This window comes from Somniosus microcephalus, chromosome 2, assembly GCF_052327205.1.
Source record: "Somniosus microcephalus isolate GS21.2 chromosome 2, FLI_Smic_1.0, whole genome shotgun sequence".
Lineage (NCBI taxonomy): Eukaryota > Metazoa > Chordata > Chondrichthyes > Squaliformes > Somniosidae > Somniosus > Somniosus microcephalus.
Genome location: NC_140988.1, coordinates 25,337,900 through 25,356,427, shown reverse-complemented (window position 1 = coordinate 25,356,427; position 18,528 = coordinate 25,337,900). Strand labels below are relative to the sequence as shown.

At 46.2% G+C, this 18,528-nt stretch overlaps 1 protein-coding gene across 1 annotated transcript in view; it reads right to left on the bottom strand.

Moving 5' to 3' along the window:
- LOC147122608 (insulin-like growth factor-binding protein-like 1) overlaps positions 1 to 17,079 on the bottom strand; it is a 69,312-nt gene extending 52,233 nt beyond the window's left edge. Inside the window, exon 1 of the mRNA XM_086007607.1 lies at positions 16,417 to 17,079. Within this exon, the coding sequence (XP_085863733.1) occupies positions 16,417 to 16,918 (502 nt within the window). The 5' untranslated portion in view covers positions 16,919 to 17,079. The remainder of the gene's footprint in view (positions 1 to 16,416) is intronic.
- Between the last annotated feature and the right edge of the window lie 1,449 nt (positions 17,080 to 18,528).

Genomic DNA, 18,528 nt, shown 5'->3' with positions numbered 1-18,528 from the left:
ATGCTGCCCCTCAGCGACATCATCTGAAAACACAGCGTCAGTATGCTCTACCTCACCACCAGGTGTCTCGATCCCTCCACTGTTGTCAGCCTGCCTGTCTAATATCCAGCCCTGGATGAGCCCCAATTTCCTCCAATTAAACATTGGGAAGCCCAAAGCCGTTGTCTTCAGCCTCCACCATGAATTTCGTTCCCTTGCTACCGATTCCATCCCCTTCCCTGGTCACTGTCTCAGGCTGAACCAGGTTCACAACCTTGGTGCCCTATTTGACCCATGGCTGAGCCTCTGATCCCAGATCCTCTCCATCACAAGGATCACCTACTTCCACCACCGTAACATTGCCCGTCTCCTCCACTGCCTCAGCATATCTGCTGCTGAGACCCTCATCCATGCTTTTGTTATCTCCAGACTCGACAATTGCAATGCTCCCCTGGCTGGCCTTCCATCATCCACACTCCATAAACCTGAGCTCGTCCAAAACTCTGCAGCCTGCACCAAGTCCCACACTATTCTAATCCACGCCAAGTCCCGTTCACCCATCACCCCTCTGCTCGCTGACCTACATTGGCCCCCGGTCCAGCAACACCGTGATTTTAAAATTCTCATCTTTGTGTTTAAGTCACTCCATGGCCTTCCCCCCTCCCTATCTCTGTAACCCCCTTCAGCCCTACAACCCTCCAAAAACTCTGCGTTCCTCCAACTCTGGAGTCTTGTGCATCTTCCACTCCCTTTCCCCCACCATTAGTAGCCGTGCCTTCAGCCGTTAGCGCCTAAGCTCTTGAATTCCCTCTGTCTCTCCACCACTCTCAACCTTTAAGACCCTCCTTAAAACCTACCTCTTTGACCAAGCTTTTAGTCACCTGTTCTAATATCTCCTACTTTGGCTCAGTGTCAATTTTTGTCTGATTAGTTCACAACATTCTATTGGCTTTGTTGATTGTTGCTCTACAATGGTTGGACATTTTGAGTGTCAAGTCTACCAAGTTTCCTCGCTCTCTTTCAACTTTATCTTTAGCTATTTTGACACCATTTATGGGGTACGTGTGATGCCATCTTTCCTTCCTATATGCAGTATTTTACATTTCTCTGTATTAACTGTCGTCTGTCATTGTTCTGTCCACTTACATATTTTGTCCAGCTCATTTCTGAGCTGCCTCTTCTGATTCCACTGCCCCTACTGGTTTAATATCATCTGCAAATTTGACCAATTTATATTGAGCTTCTGAATCCAAGGCCAGAATTTTCTCAAGGCAGGCGGGTTGGGGGCAGGGGGGCCTCCGAGGCGGGCGGGAAACCCGGAAGGCCGGGTTTCCTGCAGGCCCTGTCGACTGTAATGGCAGGGCCTGATTTGAATGCGAGGTCTCGGATTCCCGCCCTCAGCCAGCCATATTTAAATTGAGGTAACGGCCCCTGGAAGCGGGTTGGCTGCCTGCCCCCCCCCTCCCCCCCCGCCCCTGGCAAAACCGGAAGTGGGTGGGTTGGAGGCGGGATCAGGTCAGAAATCCCATTCTTAACACTTTTTAACTGCCCCCACGCTCCAAACCACCCCGTTTTTTAAGGGGAAATTTCCAGCCCATGTCATTTATGTAAATTAGAAATAGTAGTGTCAAAGCACCGATGTCTGGGGCATCCCACTCAGTACTTCCCTCACCCGATGTAACTTCTCTAACAAGTACCTGTTGTTTGCTACCCTTCAGCCAGTTTCTTATCCATATGTAAATGAGCAAAACAATGACAGATGCCATTTAATACTGAGAAATGTAAAATCTAAAATGTTTTCTGTTTTTGTTCCCAATTTCTAGCATCTGCAGTATTCTGTTCTTTGTGTGAACATCTGTTGCCCAGTTGATATTTCCTACAAAAAAAAAGACACCTGCTAAAACTGTCTGGCTGTAAAATGGATGGGTGGCAACTCTGTAGACCATGCCAACCCATGGGTCAGTGCTGTTAATTTTTATCTACCCTGTTCATAAAACTACTTGTCTAAGGAGCAGTTCTACAAACAGAAGGGGAGTCGCTAAATGCTCAGTTCTGGATCTAGCACCAGAATGAAGTTTAAAATTAACTCACTAATGCTTAGCCACAGATTTTGTTATTAAAAAAAAAATCACTTGGAACACCCTCGAGTTTCTCATCCTGATAGTTTTTATATGATAGTGTTTGCAGTTCTAAACTACAGCCGTTAAAATGAAAGGGTGAAAACAACAACAACAAAACCATGCCTTTATATAGCTCCTTTAATGTAGTAGAAACGTCCCAAGGCGCTTCACGGGAGTGTTATCAAACAAGATTTGACACCGAGCCACAGAAAGAGGTATTGGGACAGGTGGCCAAAGGCTTGGTCAAAGAGGTAGGTTTTAAGGAGCGACTTAAAGGAGGGGAGAGAGGTGGAGAAGTGGAGAGGTTTAAGGAGGGAATTCCAGAGCTTAGGTCCGAGGCCGCTGAAAGCATGGCTGCCAATGGTGGAGCGATGAAAATCAGGGATGTGTAAGAGGTCAGAATTAGAGGAGTGCAGAGATCTCGGTGGGTTACATAGGATTACATAGGATGTACGGCACAGAAACAGGCCATTCGGCCCAACCAGTCCATGCCGGCGTTTATGCTCCACTCGAGCCTCCTCCCGTCTTTCCTCATCTAAATCTATCAGCAGAACCCTCTATTCCCTTTTCCCTCATATGCTAGTCCAGCCTCCCCTTAAATGTATCTGTACTATTCGCTTTAACCACTCCCTGTGGTAGTGAGTTCCACATTCTCACCACTCTTTGGGTAACAAAGTTTCTTCTGAATTCCCTATTGGATTTCTTGGTGACTATCTTATATTGATGGCCTCTAGTTATGCTCTTCCCCACAAGTGGAAACGTTCTCTCTGTGTCTACTCTATCAAAACCTTTCATAATTTTAAAACCTCTATTCGGTCACCCCTCAGCCTTCTTTTTTCAAGAGAAAAGAGACCCAGCCTGTTCATCCTTTCCTGATATGTATACCCTCACATTTCTGGTATCCTTGTAAGTCTTCTCTGCACCCTCTCCAGTGCCTCCATATCCTTTTTATAATATGGCGGTTGTAGGGCTGGAGGAGGTTACAGAGATAGGGAGGGGCGAGGCCATGGAGGAATTTGCACACGAGGTTGAGAATTTTTAAATCGAGGCCTTGCCGGACCAGGAACCAATGTTGGTCGGCGAGCACAGGGGTGGTGGGTGAACGATACTTGGTGCGAGTTAGGATATGGGCAGCAGAGTTTTGGATGAGCTGAAGTTTAGGGAGGGTGGCAGGTGGGAGACTGGCCAGGAGAGCGTTGGAATAGACTAATCTGGAGGTAACGAAGGCATGGATGAGGGTTTCAGCAACAAATGAGCTGAGGCAGGGGCGGAGACAGGCGGAATTCCGGAGGTGGAAGTGGGCGGTCTTGGTGATGGGGTCAGAAGCCCAGCTCAGGATCAAACAGAACTCTGAGGTTGCGAACAGTCCGGTTCAGCCTCAGACAGTGGCAATGTGTATTTGAATAACGGAATAATTCCCTACATCAACGTTCCCCCTAAGGTGTGCGGCTGCGCACCAATCGGGATGTCCCGTGCAGGCCGCTCACTAGCAGCTGCTGTTGGAAAAGATACTGCGCATGCGTGGTTGCGCAGCAAGTTTAAAGGGACCGCGCAGCATAAAAAAAATTAGAGGGAATATTGCCTTACATCCCCATCACAAATAAGCGCAGGCTCATCTTTCTGTATTTCACAGGGTAATCTAAGAAGGGTAGTAACTGGAGCTAGGGTTCTGCTTTACCAGTTATCTACATTAGGGCAAGCTTTTGTGGTTTAGGAAATGAAACCCGAGTGGATGAAGTACTCTGCTTATTTATATTGGTTCTATTCTCCACTTACTGGCATTTAACCTTCTGCAAGGATGTTGTATTTATAGATTGTTTATTAATACCTAGAGTTTTGATATGTAACACTAAGTGATTTTTAATTGATGAGTGATGGAGCCATGCAAAATACAGCATCAAAAGTCACAATTGACTTACTACCTCAGCAATCAAGAGAGTGAATCAGATTGCACACTTTAGAGAAATTATGTCATTGCTGAATATCCTGGTGAGACACATTAATTGTTTCTAGCAGTTGTTGAGCTAGATGATTACTAATGGACATATACGCCTAGGCAAACAATCAACAGTATTGACTTAACTCGTTTCATTCTGATATTTCATATCAGGCAGTTGCAGAAGCCATCTTGAGGGTGGCATCCTTCTTAAACGAACCTGGCACTGAACACCCACAGTGGCCCCATTTTGGCATAAGTGCTGGGATGTGCCTGCTGGCGACCTCTCGCTGACCTCACTGGAGTATGGGGGGCGAGGGGGGAGGGGGGAGTCAGGGAAGTGACCTCATTTAAAGGCAGGCGTTGGGCGCTGAAGATGTGAAGGAAAAGGTAAGAACCGCTTTAGCCCCTTTTGTAAGGGGGCTACTTGTCAAAATATTTTTTTAAATTCCATCCTTAAATTTTCAGGGATCCAGGACATGATTCCGGGCTGCGACTCCCATAAGTGGAGCCCATAAATACCAAGCTTTAGCCTGACATGCCTGACATCAAACCAGCATCAATTGGAAATCCTTCAATGGAAGTCAAGCAACAGGATTAGAACCAATGACTGTGCTGGAGGATTACTTTTTGATCTAGTAATGTGTCAAGGATCTAAATGGTGGTAAATTGCATCTAGATCTGGTTAGTACAAGTTACCCAGATAGCATCCACAAGATAGAACTTGTTCTGAGTTTTCAGATGAATGCTCAAAGGAGGTTATCTACCCCATCCTGAACATCTCTTTGAAGAGAACATCAACAGTATAACATTTTGGGGAAAAAATTGGGTGAGTAGCACCACCTGTTAGTGCCCAAAGAGGCAGTCAGTGGCTGTAGCGCCACTGGCTGCGCCTCCCGCGATATTCAGCAGGGGCGCTAATGGTAGCATTAGCCATTTGCGCTGCGCCACCACCGATGACATCATCGGTGTGCGCAGCGCCCCATTCGCGCCCCAAACGCGATATTTGGTAGTGAACGCTGCTGTAGCGCCGTTCGCTACCCGCGCCCGGTTCACTGGGCCTTGCTGTGCCGGCAGAGGCGCAAGTTAAGGTGGAGGTGTGGGGCGGACGCTTTTTCGGCGGCCGCCTGCCAGCACCTCCGTCCCCGGCCTCCTGGTCCCCCCCCGCCGTGGCATTGCCAGCTGTTTCCCGAGAGCCCGGCACTTCTCCTTGGTGCCGGGCTCTTTTGCCGGCACTCGCGATCGGGGTTCGCGCTGTTGCAGGCCCCTTCCCCTTAACAGTGGGAGGAAGGCCTGCAGTACCACAGCGTGCCGTGCCGTAGCGTGTGGCGCTGCGGCACGTTGCACTGCGATATTCAGTTTCAGCGCCCTAAGAGGGACGCGAAGCGCCTCGAGCCTCGCCCCATCTCCCTCTAGGGGCACTTCAACTGAATTTCTGACGATCACTACAGCTTCGAACGATGCGCAAAAACCAGCGCCCAGGCGAACTTGGCGGCAGTTTGGCGCCTCAACCCAATTTCTAGGCCAGTATACTACCACTGCTAATAATTTAGTGTATCCTCAGCTTATTTACTAGAAGTTTAGTAATGAATTGATGCCAGACATACCTGTGAATTTGATGTAGTTTCATGCTATTATTCATGTTATCAAGATTGATTGAGGGTCCCTGTACACAGATCATTAAAATGTAGTAAAGTACTTAAATAATCAAAAAGGCTAATGGAATATTAGCCTTTATAACTAGAGGGTTAGAATATAAAGGGCAGTTAGTTTTGCTACAGCTCTACAAAGCCCTGGTTAGACCACACCTGGAATACTTAGTACAGTTCTGGGCACCGAACCTTAGAAAGGATATATTGGCCTTGGAAGGAGCACAGCGCAGATTCACCAGAATGTTATCAGGGCTGCAAGGGTTAGATTATGAGGAGAGATCACATAAACTAAGCTTGTATTCCCTGGAATATAGACGGTTAAGGCGTGATTCGATTGAGGTTTTTAGGATTTTGAAAGGAATTGATAGGGTGGATAGAGAGAAACTTTTTTCTGCTGATGTGGGGGAGTCTAGGACAAGGGGTCACAACCTTAAAATCAGAGCCAGGCCATTCAGGAGAGAAGTTAGGAAACAGTTCTTCACACAAAGGGTGGTAAAGGTGTGGAACTCTCTCCCACAAAAAAGCAGTAGATGCGAGCTCAATTAATAATTTTAAATCGGAGATCGATAGATTTTTGCTAGACAAGGGTATAAAAGGATATGGAGCCAAGATAGACGTGGATAGAGTTAAGATACAGATCAGCCATGATCTCATTGAATGGCGGAACAGGCTCGGGGGGCTGAATGGCCTTCACCCATTCCTATGTTTAAAACAAAATAACCATGGAGCGTTCAGCAGTTCTGGCATTGCAGCTGATATGATGGATAGAACTCAGTGAGCATTTGGCCTCATGTATTCCATGGACAGTGCCTCTATCTAAAGGATCCATCTGAAGGCTATGATCTGTTTACCAAGGGACAAGAGAAAACCCCATCTGTTTCATCCTCAGAAATGGGTTTGATTTCAAGAAACCGTAAAAGAAGCTGTCAGTTTGTTGAACTGGAAAAGACTGAAGCTGAAAGGGGTAAATTAATACCTGTTTTGGATCTTTTATGTGTAGTTACTGTATTATAGAATACTTGATAAATCATCTGCCACTGTCAGTTAGGTGTAAATCCATTTGATCACTAGTTATAGATTATATGAGATGGGTCTAGTGTTTGAATTTCCAGTTTCATAAGGGATGGAGTGAGAATATTGTGGGAATTATGCTGCACAGTGCTACTGCTAAGTAGGGTCATTGTTAGCTATGGGCGACACAAGCCAAAATACCTCGCCCGATCACAAGGGGTCTTACCTGCTTATAAGTACAACCATTAGAACTTAAGAAATAAGGAGTAGGCCATACGGCTCCTTGAGCCTGTGCCGCGCGATTCAATAAAATCATGACTGATCTTCGACCTTAACTCTACCTCCCCGCCTGATCCCCATATCCCTTGATTCCCTTAGAGTCCAAAAATCTATCTCTCTCAGCCTTGAATATACTCATTGATTGAGCATCCACAGCCCTCTGGGGTAGAGAATTACAAAGATTTACAACTCTCTGAGTGAAGAAATTTCTCCTCATCTCGGTCCTAAATGGCCGACCCCTTATCCTGAGACTATGACCCCTAGTTCTAGAATCTCCAGCCAGAGGAAACAGCCTCTCAGCATCTACCCTCTCAGAATCGTATATATTTCAATGAGATCGCCTCTCATTCTTCTAAACTCTAGAGAATATAGGCCCATTCTACTCAACCTCTCCTCATAGGACAACCCTCTCATTCCAACATAAACACTATTTAATAAAATCCAAACTATAACAGGTGGGTTATTAACTCTAGATCCAGCCTGCTGGATCAAATAATATTGGGGTAGGATGGAGGACTTCATTTCATCTTTCATCCCCTTAACTTGTACCAGAGCTGCCACCCTTTTGACCATAAAGTCTGGAATCTGGAATCATCTCCATTGTCCAGATGGATTACTATAAAGGTTTGTGCCTTTTCCTTTTTTTTCTCTCTCCCACATGGCAGCTGTCTCTCATTCTGCCAGCGCATTTCACACTTCATCTAGAGCCATCCTTTGTTTCTTAACCTGTCCTATTACCATCTCGTCTCGCCTTGAAGATCTCTTAATGTCTCTTCACCTCTCTCAGACCTTCCCTTTTGTTCTTTGATCCCCTCCCCCATTTCCCAGCCCCCAAACTTGCTTTTTCACCTGTTTCATTTCCTGCTTTTTTTTCTCAGTTCTGACGAAGGGTCTTCCACCGGAAACGTTAACTCTGTTTCTCTCTCCATGGATGTTGCCTGGCCTGCTGAGTTTGTCCAGCATTTTCTGTTGTTATTTTGGATTACTATAGACTTGAGCACGTAATCTAGGCTGACACTTGAGTGCAGTACTGAGGGAGTGTTACGTTGTCGGAGGGGCAGTCATTCAGCTGAGACGTTGAACTGAGAGCCCGTCTGCCCTCTCAGGGAGAAGTAAAAGATCCGATGGCACTTTGCGAAGAAGAGCAGTGGAGTTCCCCTGGTATCCTGGCCAACATTTATCCCTCAACCAACATCATTAGAACAGATTATCTGGTCATTTACTTCATTGTTGTTTTTGGCACCTTGCGGTCTGCAAATTGTCATCTCCTTACAACAGTGACTACATTTCAAAAAGTACTTCATTGGTTGTAAAGCACTTTGGGATGTCCTGAGGCCATGAAAGGCGCTATATAAATGCAAGTTCTTTCTTTCCTTTGTTATATCCCTGGCACCTGCTCCTCAGTTGGAAATTCTATAAACCACTCCCTCAGGCAGATCCCCGGGACTGATACAGCTTGCGGCTACAGTATCAAGAATTAGCACATATAGTTGCTTTTGTGTGATTGTATCTGGCCTTCCCCTCAGGTATCAGCATTAAGCATCAACTGTGGTGCTGCTTTGAGATGCATAATATGGAAGGCATTCATGATTTTTCTTTTGCATACAACATCAGCAGTTTTACATGCCCCGAGGTGGATCTGGAGATTGAACCCCATGCTGATGCCACTTTGGTGGATTTTCACATTTCATCTTCGCCCCCTGTGAGTAAGAATGTTCTGCACAGGAACCAGGATTAAGCTCTTCATACTTGACTGCTTTTCTGCTCCCCTGATTTAATTGGCCATTTTTGCATCAATGGCAAATCTTGCCCTATTTTTAAAATACTGGCCTGATATTTGCAGAAAGAGAATCTGATGGTACACGGAAGATACCAGGGACATTCTGCACCCATCAGCAGTTGGCTTGGTGCAATATGTAAATATCCAGAAACGAAAAGGGAAAATAAAAATCTAAAAATTCTGCAAAACTTCAAAGAGAAGCAATGATGCTTTTACAACACAAAAGGATTATGACAGTCCTTCTGGGGTCTTTGTTCCCGTGTGATGGTTGGAGAAAAAGATGTGAAATTAAATCATGAAGGGTGACCTTATAGATGGAAAAAGCTGAAACTGAGAGATTAGTGGCTAGAAAATCCCTTAAAAGGCTCTGGTGTTCCTTTAATTTTCTCAGTTGCCTATTGTACGTGGAATGAATGAAGAAAGGAGGAAGGTTTTATTCAGTGTAGTTTATAGGTATGCTGTTTCTCTGGTGTATAGTAACAGCATCTCACTCGGTTTTGTCAAATTTCAAACAAAATGCAATGATTAACAGAGCATATTGAGCATTTTAATGCATTTGTTCATCAAGATGGATAAACCTCACACTTGATTAATTAATTTTTCAACACAATAAGCTGCTAGTTACTGCCTTCAGGACTATCATTTGAAGTTCTTAATACTGAGGTGTATTAAAGAACTTCTTGCATTTTGGTGAAAAGATAATTAATGTGAAAAATGCCCAGGATTACATTTGGAACTAATTCATTTGGATGCGAAACACACCAGTATTCCCAGAGATTGGTCACAGAAGACTATTGTAGTTAAATTATTCACTCCTCTCTATTGAAAAATGCAGACTAATTCAGCACGCAGACATCCAGCTTCATATCCATTCACAGACACTAAGCTCAGCAAGAGAAAAAGTAAACGCCAGCTGTAACGCTTTTGATGAATTATACAGATGATGCTTAGTACGGCTGCAAATCAGCACAATTCTTATTAACAAATCCCAACCAACAATTTCATTCAACAATGTTGCAGACACATTCTTTAAATATGCAGCAGGCAAATATCCACTGAAATACTTCAAATAAGAATGTGGCTGCAGCTCTGTTTTCTCTTACCATGGTTCTAGCCACAGCCTTTGGAAACACCAACATGATCAGTAACGTTTGATATGATACCGTGCATTTCTATGAACTGCTACCTGCTGAAACCACCATTGTTCAAGGTATAATTCTCCATTTAAAATTACAGATGAGCCCTGGTAAAAGTCAATCGGTGACTCTCCACCCCATCGTACAAGCATGGTTTTCATCACTCAAAATCTAAGTGCCTCAGGATGTTTTACTATGTTAAAGGTGCTATATAAATGCAAGTTGTTGTTGTTACAGTATATGGAATTAACAGTAATCACAAGGTTTCTTTGCACAATTATCATTCAGTATTAGTTTCAGCTTTTTAGTTACAAACACTGAGAACTAAAGAAAGTGAAGCTATTTCTGCTGCTGTACTGCAGTGTCATTGAATACCAACAATATCCACAGTTCAGCAATTGTAATCATATTTTACTTTCAAAGAAGCCAAAAGAGCTCATGTGTTGTGATGTACAAATTCTTGTGTACATAGTCCACAATTTTTAGTACACGCACCCCCCCCAACCTGGCGGAAACTGGGCAGGGGCAGTTAAAATTAGGGCAGCGATGTACCACCTCTTAACCTGTTGCCTTCCCACCGTGTCCCGATGCTAACCTGCTCTTCTGAGCAGGTGAGCAGGACACACGACCCCAAGTAGATCGGGGCTCGGTGACGTCATCGGGACCTGACCTGATGTGGAGACCTCAGCGGGAGAGCAGTGGCGGCTTCCATGTCAGGCCAAACCTGTTGGGAGGCCAGAAGAGGCCCAGGAAGGTAAGTTTTTTAAAAACGTTATTTTAGGTGTCCTTGTAAGCCAGGAGGAGCATGAGAGTCTTGGACCTCTACATCCTCGGTAGCGCAAATCTCCCCGCCCCCCCCACTTTAATATTGGGGCCATAGTTTCAGCTGGCACTAGCAAACACTGTCAGATCATCCAGCAATAGAAAGATGCTAATGGGTTCTCCAAAACCTTTCTACAACTTTAAGGAAAATCAGCACTTTGAAACTTGTTTGTATGATACAGCTGGAATAGTGAACATGGGGCTAAATACCATAGGAGTTTTCTGCGCACGAAATGTAAGCAGTTTTGAAACCTGCAATTTCCTTAAAGAGGAAATCTTTTCATTTGTGTCCTTTTTAGGAAATAAATCTAAATCAATTACAATAGTTTACTCATAAAACTATGAAGGCTAAAAACATTAGTGACACCAAGATGAGAATTCATGCAGGAATTTTAAATTGTAAATTACACCAACATCTTGTTAAAGAGTGATGGCACACCCTTCAGCTACTGATACAAGTGAATTCGTCACCCAGTCAGGTATAGGTTTTTGTCCTTGTTTCATACTGTGGTTGCAATGCAAAGATAATTGCCAAATTGACTTCCCTCCTCAAAAACTCACCCTTGATCCCTTCCACCATCACCAACTCTAACCTCCCTTTCTTCTCTAAAGTCCTTGAATGTATCTTTGCCACCAAGCTCACTTCTCCCAGCTCACCCTGTTTAAATTCTTTCAGTCTGATTTCTGTCCTCCTCACAGAGCCGAGGTCACTTCAGTCAAAGCCACCAACATCTTTTGTGGCAATACCTGTAGCATGTTATCTCTCCTGGTTCTCCACAAATTTTGAGGGGGCCAATAATTCCATCACCTTTGCCACTTCCCTTCCACTGTTCAGCTGCATGGCATTGGTCTTGCATGATTCTACTTCCAAAGTAGCAGCCACATCTCTTGCAATGGCTTCCACTCCTGACCTGCATGGCCATCCCTATCTTCCTAACTCCTTTGGATCGCCATCCCCCAATGCATTGTCTTCAAAATTCTTAACCTCATTTAGAAATCCCTCCGCCATCTCGCCCCACCCTACTTCTATAACCTTCTCCAACCTACGGTGCCAGTACATGCTCTTCTGCAACTCTGCTCTTCTGACAGAGACCTCCTCGGCACTTCCCTCTCTCTTCACTTCATCATCAGTGGCACACCTTCAGCTGTCTTACCCCACATTCCAGAACTTTTTCACTACACCCCTCTGTCTTACTACATCTCCCCTCCTTCAAAAGCCTCCTCGAAACCTACCTCTTTGACCTTGCCTTCAGTCATTGCTGCTAAATTTTCTCCTGGTGCCTGTTTCCCCTTTTAATGAGGTATTCTGGGATAAGGGCGGTGGAAAAATGGTCATTACATTAAACAGCACTACATAAGAGCAACTTGTTGTTGTTAAAGTCCAAAAGTTTCTTGTGTCTTGAACTGACCTGTATGGATCTTCCACCACAGCTAGGATGGCAAAATCATAAACGTGACTTTAGAATAATGGTACATATGCAAGATGACTCCAGTCTAAAAGTACAACCGTGGATTCCCACACGAATTGTTGTTTTAAATACTATACTGGTGCAATATTACTAAGCCAACTCCGAGTCCAATGGTGACCTGTGATCCCAGTCAAACTCACCAGGTTAAACGACAGATCCAAATAGAAACTAAACACAATACGTTACACTCAGCCCCTTCATCTAAGTCATTAACGTAGATTGTGAATAGCTGAGGTCCAAGCACTGATCCTTGTGGTACCCCGCTAGTTACAGCCTGCCAACCTGAAAAAGGTCCTGTTTATTCCTACTGTCTGTTTCCTGTCCACTAACCAATCCTCAACCCGTATTACCCCCAATCCCATGAGTCCTAATTTTGTGTAATAACCTCTTGTGTGGCAACTTATCGAATGCTTTTTGAAAATCCAAATGCACTGTCTTTTAGATGAAACATTAAAGCAAGGCCCCGATATTAAAGATCCAATGTCACTCCACCCTCAATCAAAACAGGGTAACTCCTCATTGATCTCATTCCCTGTTTGTGTGATCTTGCTGTGTGCAAACTGGCTGCAGTGTTTGCTTCCATAACAGTAACTGTATTTCAAAATATAACCCATTGGTTTATATGTATATATTTATATTTATATATAAAGAGTGGTAGAGGCAGACACATTCATCACAGTTAAAAAGTACTTGGATATGCATTTTAAGTGCCGTAACCTACAAGGCTACGGACCAAGAGCTGGTAAGTGGGATTAGGCTGGATGGCTCTTTTTCAGCCAGCGCAGACACGATGCGTTGAATGGCCTCCTTCTGTGCCATAAATTTCTATGATTCTATGGTTGTGATGTGTTTTGGGACATCTGGATTTTGTAATAAGGTGTTAATAAATTTGGCTTTACTTGACTATGTGCTTTAGAATAAAAAAAATGGTGTTGTCCAACATTAAACTTGGTATTTGTCTTTTTCTAAAGCACCCTACATTACAGCTGGGATACATTTCTTATAACAAAAATACACAAAGGTTAGTATTTATCTTTAGCCTCAGGAGCAATAACATGAGGATCATTTTGCACAAATTGCCAGAATAGGTGACGACATTTACCAGTACCTTGCAAGGAAAGCTCAAACAGATTTTAGTTGGTTACAGTGTAAGTTACATGAAGGAAAATAAAACACATACATCTGTAAAATATGTCCATCAACCCCTGAATATAAAATACACCTGTAACATCTGGTCATCTACCCCTGAATATATCACCCCTGTGGTCGCTGACCTACACTGGCTCCCAGTCTAGCAACGCCTCAATTTAAAAATTCTCATCCTTGTTTTCAAATCCCTCCACAGCCTCGCCCCTCCCTATCTCTGTAACCTCCTCCAGCCCTACAACCCTCCGAAAACTCTGCACTCCTCCAATTCTGGCCTCCTGAGCATCCCTGATTTTAATCGCTCCACCATTGGTGGCCTTGCCTCCAGCTACCTCAGCCCTAAGCTCTGGAATTCCCTCCCTAAACCTCTCCGCCTCGCTACCTCGTTCTCCTCCTTTAAGGCGCTCCTTAAAACCTACCTCTTTGACCAAGCTTTCGGGCATCTGTCCTAATATCCCCTGACATGGCTCAGTGACAAATTTTCTTTGATAACACGTGTGAAGCGCCTTGGGACGTTTTTACTATGTTAAAGGCACGATATAAATACAAGTTGTTGTTGTTATAAAATACACACACCTGTAACATCTGTCCATAGATCCCTGAATATAAATACACATGCCTGTAATATTTGTCCTTCGATCCCTGAAGACGTAGGAACACAGACACCTCAAACTTCCACCAAAAGTTATGCCAACTTAATTAACGTGAGCTCCCTAGTCGTTAAACGTGGTACAAATGGTATTGACATTTGATGGGTGAGAACACGGTAAACCCCGAATGAGCCTTTGAACAGAACAGAAGCCATTCTGACGCTAATTCTCACTCTTGTTACTTTCGCGGAAGACTTAACACCGGGAATTTCTCGGGGCTTCTCCCGCTCCTCCACCGCAACTTCGGCGGTGTCCCGTTTACGCGAGAAAACGGGGGTTTTTCGCCGAACTTCCGCCGAAGTTAGGGCGAGAGAGAGGGTGGGGAGGAAGAGAAGCCCCGAGACATTTTGGAGCTAGAAAATTAAAAAAAAGACACAGAACGGGACAAAAATGATGGGGGAATTTGCCGGGTGGCTCCTCGCATGTGTTAAGATACAAAGTTCATCTGCAACCAGAACCAATGGAGGGACGCGGGGAAACTTTCCACATCTGCACTGCAGGCCCGAGCGTAACCCCCTCATCCAGGAATTCCCACCCAAATGAATGGACAGAAATTCCTGGGTTGGGATTGCCCAGTTTGCTCCGGGTGTACATCTCCCGGCTGCTCATAACCCTCCTCCTCATGTAGGGAGGAGATATACATGCAGGAGGCAGGATATATACAGGCAGAGACCACTAACTGGGAAACATCCTTGAGACCGAGATGGTCTATATTAAACCCCTTCGGCAACACCTGCCAACAGACGAAAATCATGGTAAATTACAGTTTAATATTCCGAATATATGATTAATCATTTTTTCTAATTGTTGGAATATCCCATTACCAAGGAAGTAGACTGGCACAGTCTAAGACGAATACAATGGTACAAATATCCCATGAAATGAGGCAGCAGCTGGTTTTCGGGACTCTGGTTCCAGGTCCAGACAAGCGCGTTCTCCCACAGGGACCAGTTAAAAAGTAACCTCCCGCCTTCATTTTTACGAACCATCGCGGTCGCCAGAGCTTCGTAAAAAAATTCACAATTGTCACATTTAGCCTGACGTACACACTTGGACCTTTAACAGACACCGAATTAAAGGAGTGGAACAATTGCCCCCCCCCCCCCCCGAGGGACCTGGAGGCAAAGCTCGGACAGTTGGTGAGCCCGAGTCACGCTGCTTTGTGCACCCGTCCTGGAAGTGTATTTGAGACTGTTTGCCAAATCCCATCATTTGGCGCATTTCAAACCGTTACACAGCGTCCCATTCAAAGCTGGGGTAAACGCGTAGAAATAAGAGAGGTAGATGGAGACAGTGAGCAGAGGGCACACACACACAGAGCCTGAGCTGAGACTGAGTGAGGGAGAGAGGGAAAGAAAGGAAGGAAGAAAGAAAGTCTCTGTCTCTGCCTCACTCTTGCTTTCCATTGTGTGTCTCTTGCCCCGTGTTTGTCTCGGTGCGTGTCTTTATACCTCTGTCCTTTTCTCTCTCTTTCTGCGCCCTCCTTTCTCGCTGTCCTTTTCTCTACCAGTCAGAGAGACACACACAGGGGACACAGCAAGACTGGCAGTAAAAGAGTGAGGCAAAAAGAGAAGGAGGTGAGGTGGGAATGAAAAGAGAAAAGATTAAAGAGACGGAGAAAGGGGCAGAGAGAAAGAAAGACGGAGACAGAGAAATACAGAGAGAACCCGAAAGGAAACCATTGTGGGGAACAAAGTGAGCCAGGGGGAGGGAGAGACAGACAGTGAGAAAGAAAAAGAGAAATGAAAGAAAAAAGTGAGAGAAAATAAGAGAGTGATCAGCAGCATGAGCTCGCTCAACAGTCTGGTGCATTTAGTGCCCATTGTCTTTATCCCCTAGTAACTCTCCATTCCTCCTCTCCCAACCCCTTCCTCTCTCCCCATTCCCTCTCTCATGTCCCCTTCCCCTTTCTCTCCCCTCCTTATGTCTGCACCTTTCTTCTCTCCTCTTTCCCCCTCTCCCCTCTTCTCGCCCCTGTCCCCCTCACTTCCTCCCTCCTCCACCTCCCCTTTCCCCCTCTCTCTCTCTCCTGGTCTTCTCCCCGCTCCCTCTTTCCCCTTTTCTCCCCATCCGCCTTCCCCTCTCTCCCCTCCATCTACAAACCCTTTCTTCTGTCCCCTTCCCCTATCTCCTTTCTCTCTCCCCTCCTTATTTCTGCCCCTTTCTTTTCTCGTTTTTCCCCCTCTCCCCTCACTTTCTCCCTCCTCCACCTCTCTCTCCTGGTCTTCTCCCTGCTCCCTCTTTCCCCCTTTTTTCCCCATCTGCCTCCCCCTCTCTCCCCTCCCTCTATCTGCCATCCCTTTCTTCTCTCCCTCTGCCCATGTTCTTCTCCCCTGCACCCCTCCCATCTCCTCCTTGTCTCCTCTCACCCCACCAAACCCCCGTCAACCTTCCCTTCGCCCCCAGTACCCCCACCCCCCTCTCCCCATCTCTTACCGTATTTACACTCCCCATCGTGTGTTTTGTGGATCTTGCCCTCCAGTCGGTGCACGGAGAGCCAGCTGGCCAGGTGCAGGGCGCAGATCGTGGGGTAGGTGCTGCCGTCGGAGCCGCACACCGGATAGTCGTGCTTGCAAACACAGGAGCCGGTGCCTTCCTCCGCCTCCTCCCGCTGCCGCTGCCCGTCCGCCGAGGTCAGGCACACGTAGCCCGGGGCACAGCGGCCGTGCCTCAGCCCCTCGCCCCCGCACACGTCGCCCTGAATCCCCAGGCAGCGGCCGCAGCAGCCGCACTCGTCCTTGCCCAACAGCTCGGGCACTTTGCACTGGACGGCCGGGCAGGAGCTGGGCTCGCAGCGGCCGCACTCTGCCCGCACTCCCGGCCCCCACATCGCCCCGACCAGCAGCACCAACAGCCCCAGCTCCATGCTGCCAGAGCGCCTGCCTCCTGTGCGACTGACCCACGCTCGCTGCCAGCTGCTAACTCGGCACATCATCATTCATTATTCATGTGGCTTCCACCAACCTGGGCTGTGCACATTGGACCAGTTCCGATCCCCCAAAATCCCACCCTGAACATTCCCAGCCAGTGATTCACCACTTCACAAAAATAACTAACTGTCCCAGCGCCGTTATGACCGTCCCAACTGCACCTGACTGCCTGGGGGCGCACCTAGTCCACCTCGCTCTGATCCAGGGAAACTAAAGCTATTCACACCTTATAAAGACTCAAATAAATAGCATTACAGTAACAGCGCCTCCCCCGCCCACCTTGTCGAGAGGCGCGCTTGCTGAAGGATGTCAGCAACTATCCTTTGCGATAAGTTTTTTTTATGGTCGATCTTTGTACAATATGAAAAAAATAATAACTTGCTATAGCACCTTTCACCACCTCAGGACCTCCCCAAAGCGCTTTACAATCAACGAAGTACTTTTTGACGTGTAGTCGCTGTTGCAATGCAGAAAACGCGGCAGCCAATTTGTGCACTGCAAGATCCCACAAATAATGATGAAATAAATTACCAGGTTATATGTTTAAAAAAAAAAGATGTTGTTTCAGGGATAAATAAATATTGGTCAGGACACTGGAAGAACTCCCCTGCTCATCGTCAAACAGTGCCAAGGGATCTTTTACCTCCATCTGAGAGGACAGACAGATCGGAAAGACGGCACCTCCGACAGTGCAGCACTCCCTCAGTACTGCACTGACATGGCAGCCTAGATTATGTGCTGAAGTCTCTGGTGTGGGGCTTAAACCCAGAATCTTCTGACTCAGAGGTGAGAGTGTTACCACTGTGGGAGTGCTGCACTGTCGGAGGTGCCATCTTTCCGATCTGTCTGTCTTCTCAGGTGGATGTAACAGATCCCATGGCACTGTTTGAAGATGAGCTGGGGAGTTCTCCCAGCAGCTTTTTGTCTCACACACAATTAAACCATTTCTTACTGTCTCCTTTCTCTTCCTATCTGTCCTGATGATTCTACTTTCCGCACTAATGCTTCTGTAAAGGCCTCTTTCCTCGGGAGGGTTCTCCTGGTCACCTGCTGTAACTTCCACAGAATTCACAAAGTAACAGTGTGAACGCAGCCATATATGTCTTTTCGCCGAGGTCCCACTGATCTCCTGTCAGAGACCTCCTGGGGGGTTTCCAGGCACGTGTTTATGAGGATCTTGAACATCATCTTGTGATGGTCAAGAATTCTTTTTCTAAACATTCAGTGGGGAATCTTCAACTTCACCCAAAACATGCGTGAAGTGGCCGGGGCATCTGCTATGCCTGCCTGTAGCCGATGACGGGAGGCTTGCACCATTTTGGGTGCTTGTCTCATTACCATCAGAAGGGCGAGCTGTCCGCACTACTCGCGCATGTAATTGGTATCTCGCCCATTGGGGGCCTGGGAAATCTGGCGGGGCCCCCGCGATTTAAAGCCAGCCAGCACCTCTTAAAGAGGAGGTGCCTTTGGTTATTGAAGTCTTCTGTACCTGTTGCTATTTCTAAAAATGACTCCTGCCAGAGCCCCTCATTTCTCCAATGGTGTCAAGGGGGTTTTAGTGAAAGGTCAGCAGGAGGAAGGAGGTCCTCTTCCACAGTGATGGATGCAGAGTTCCATG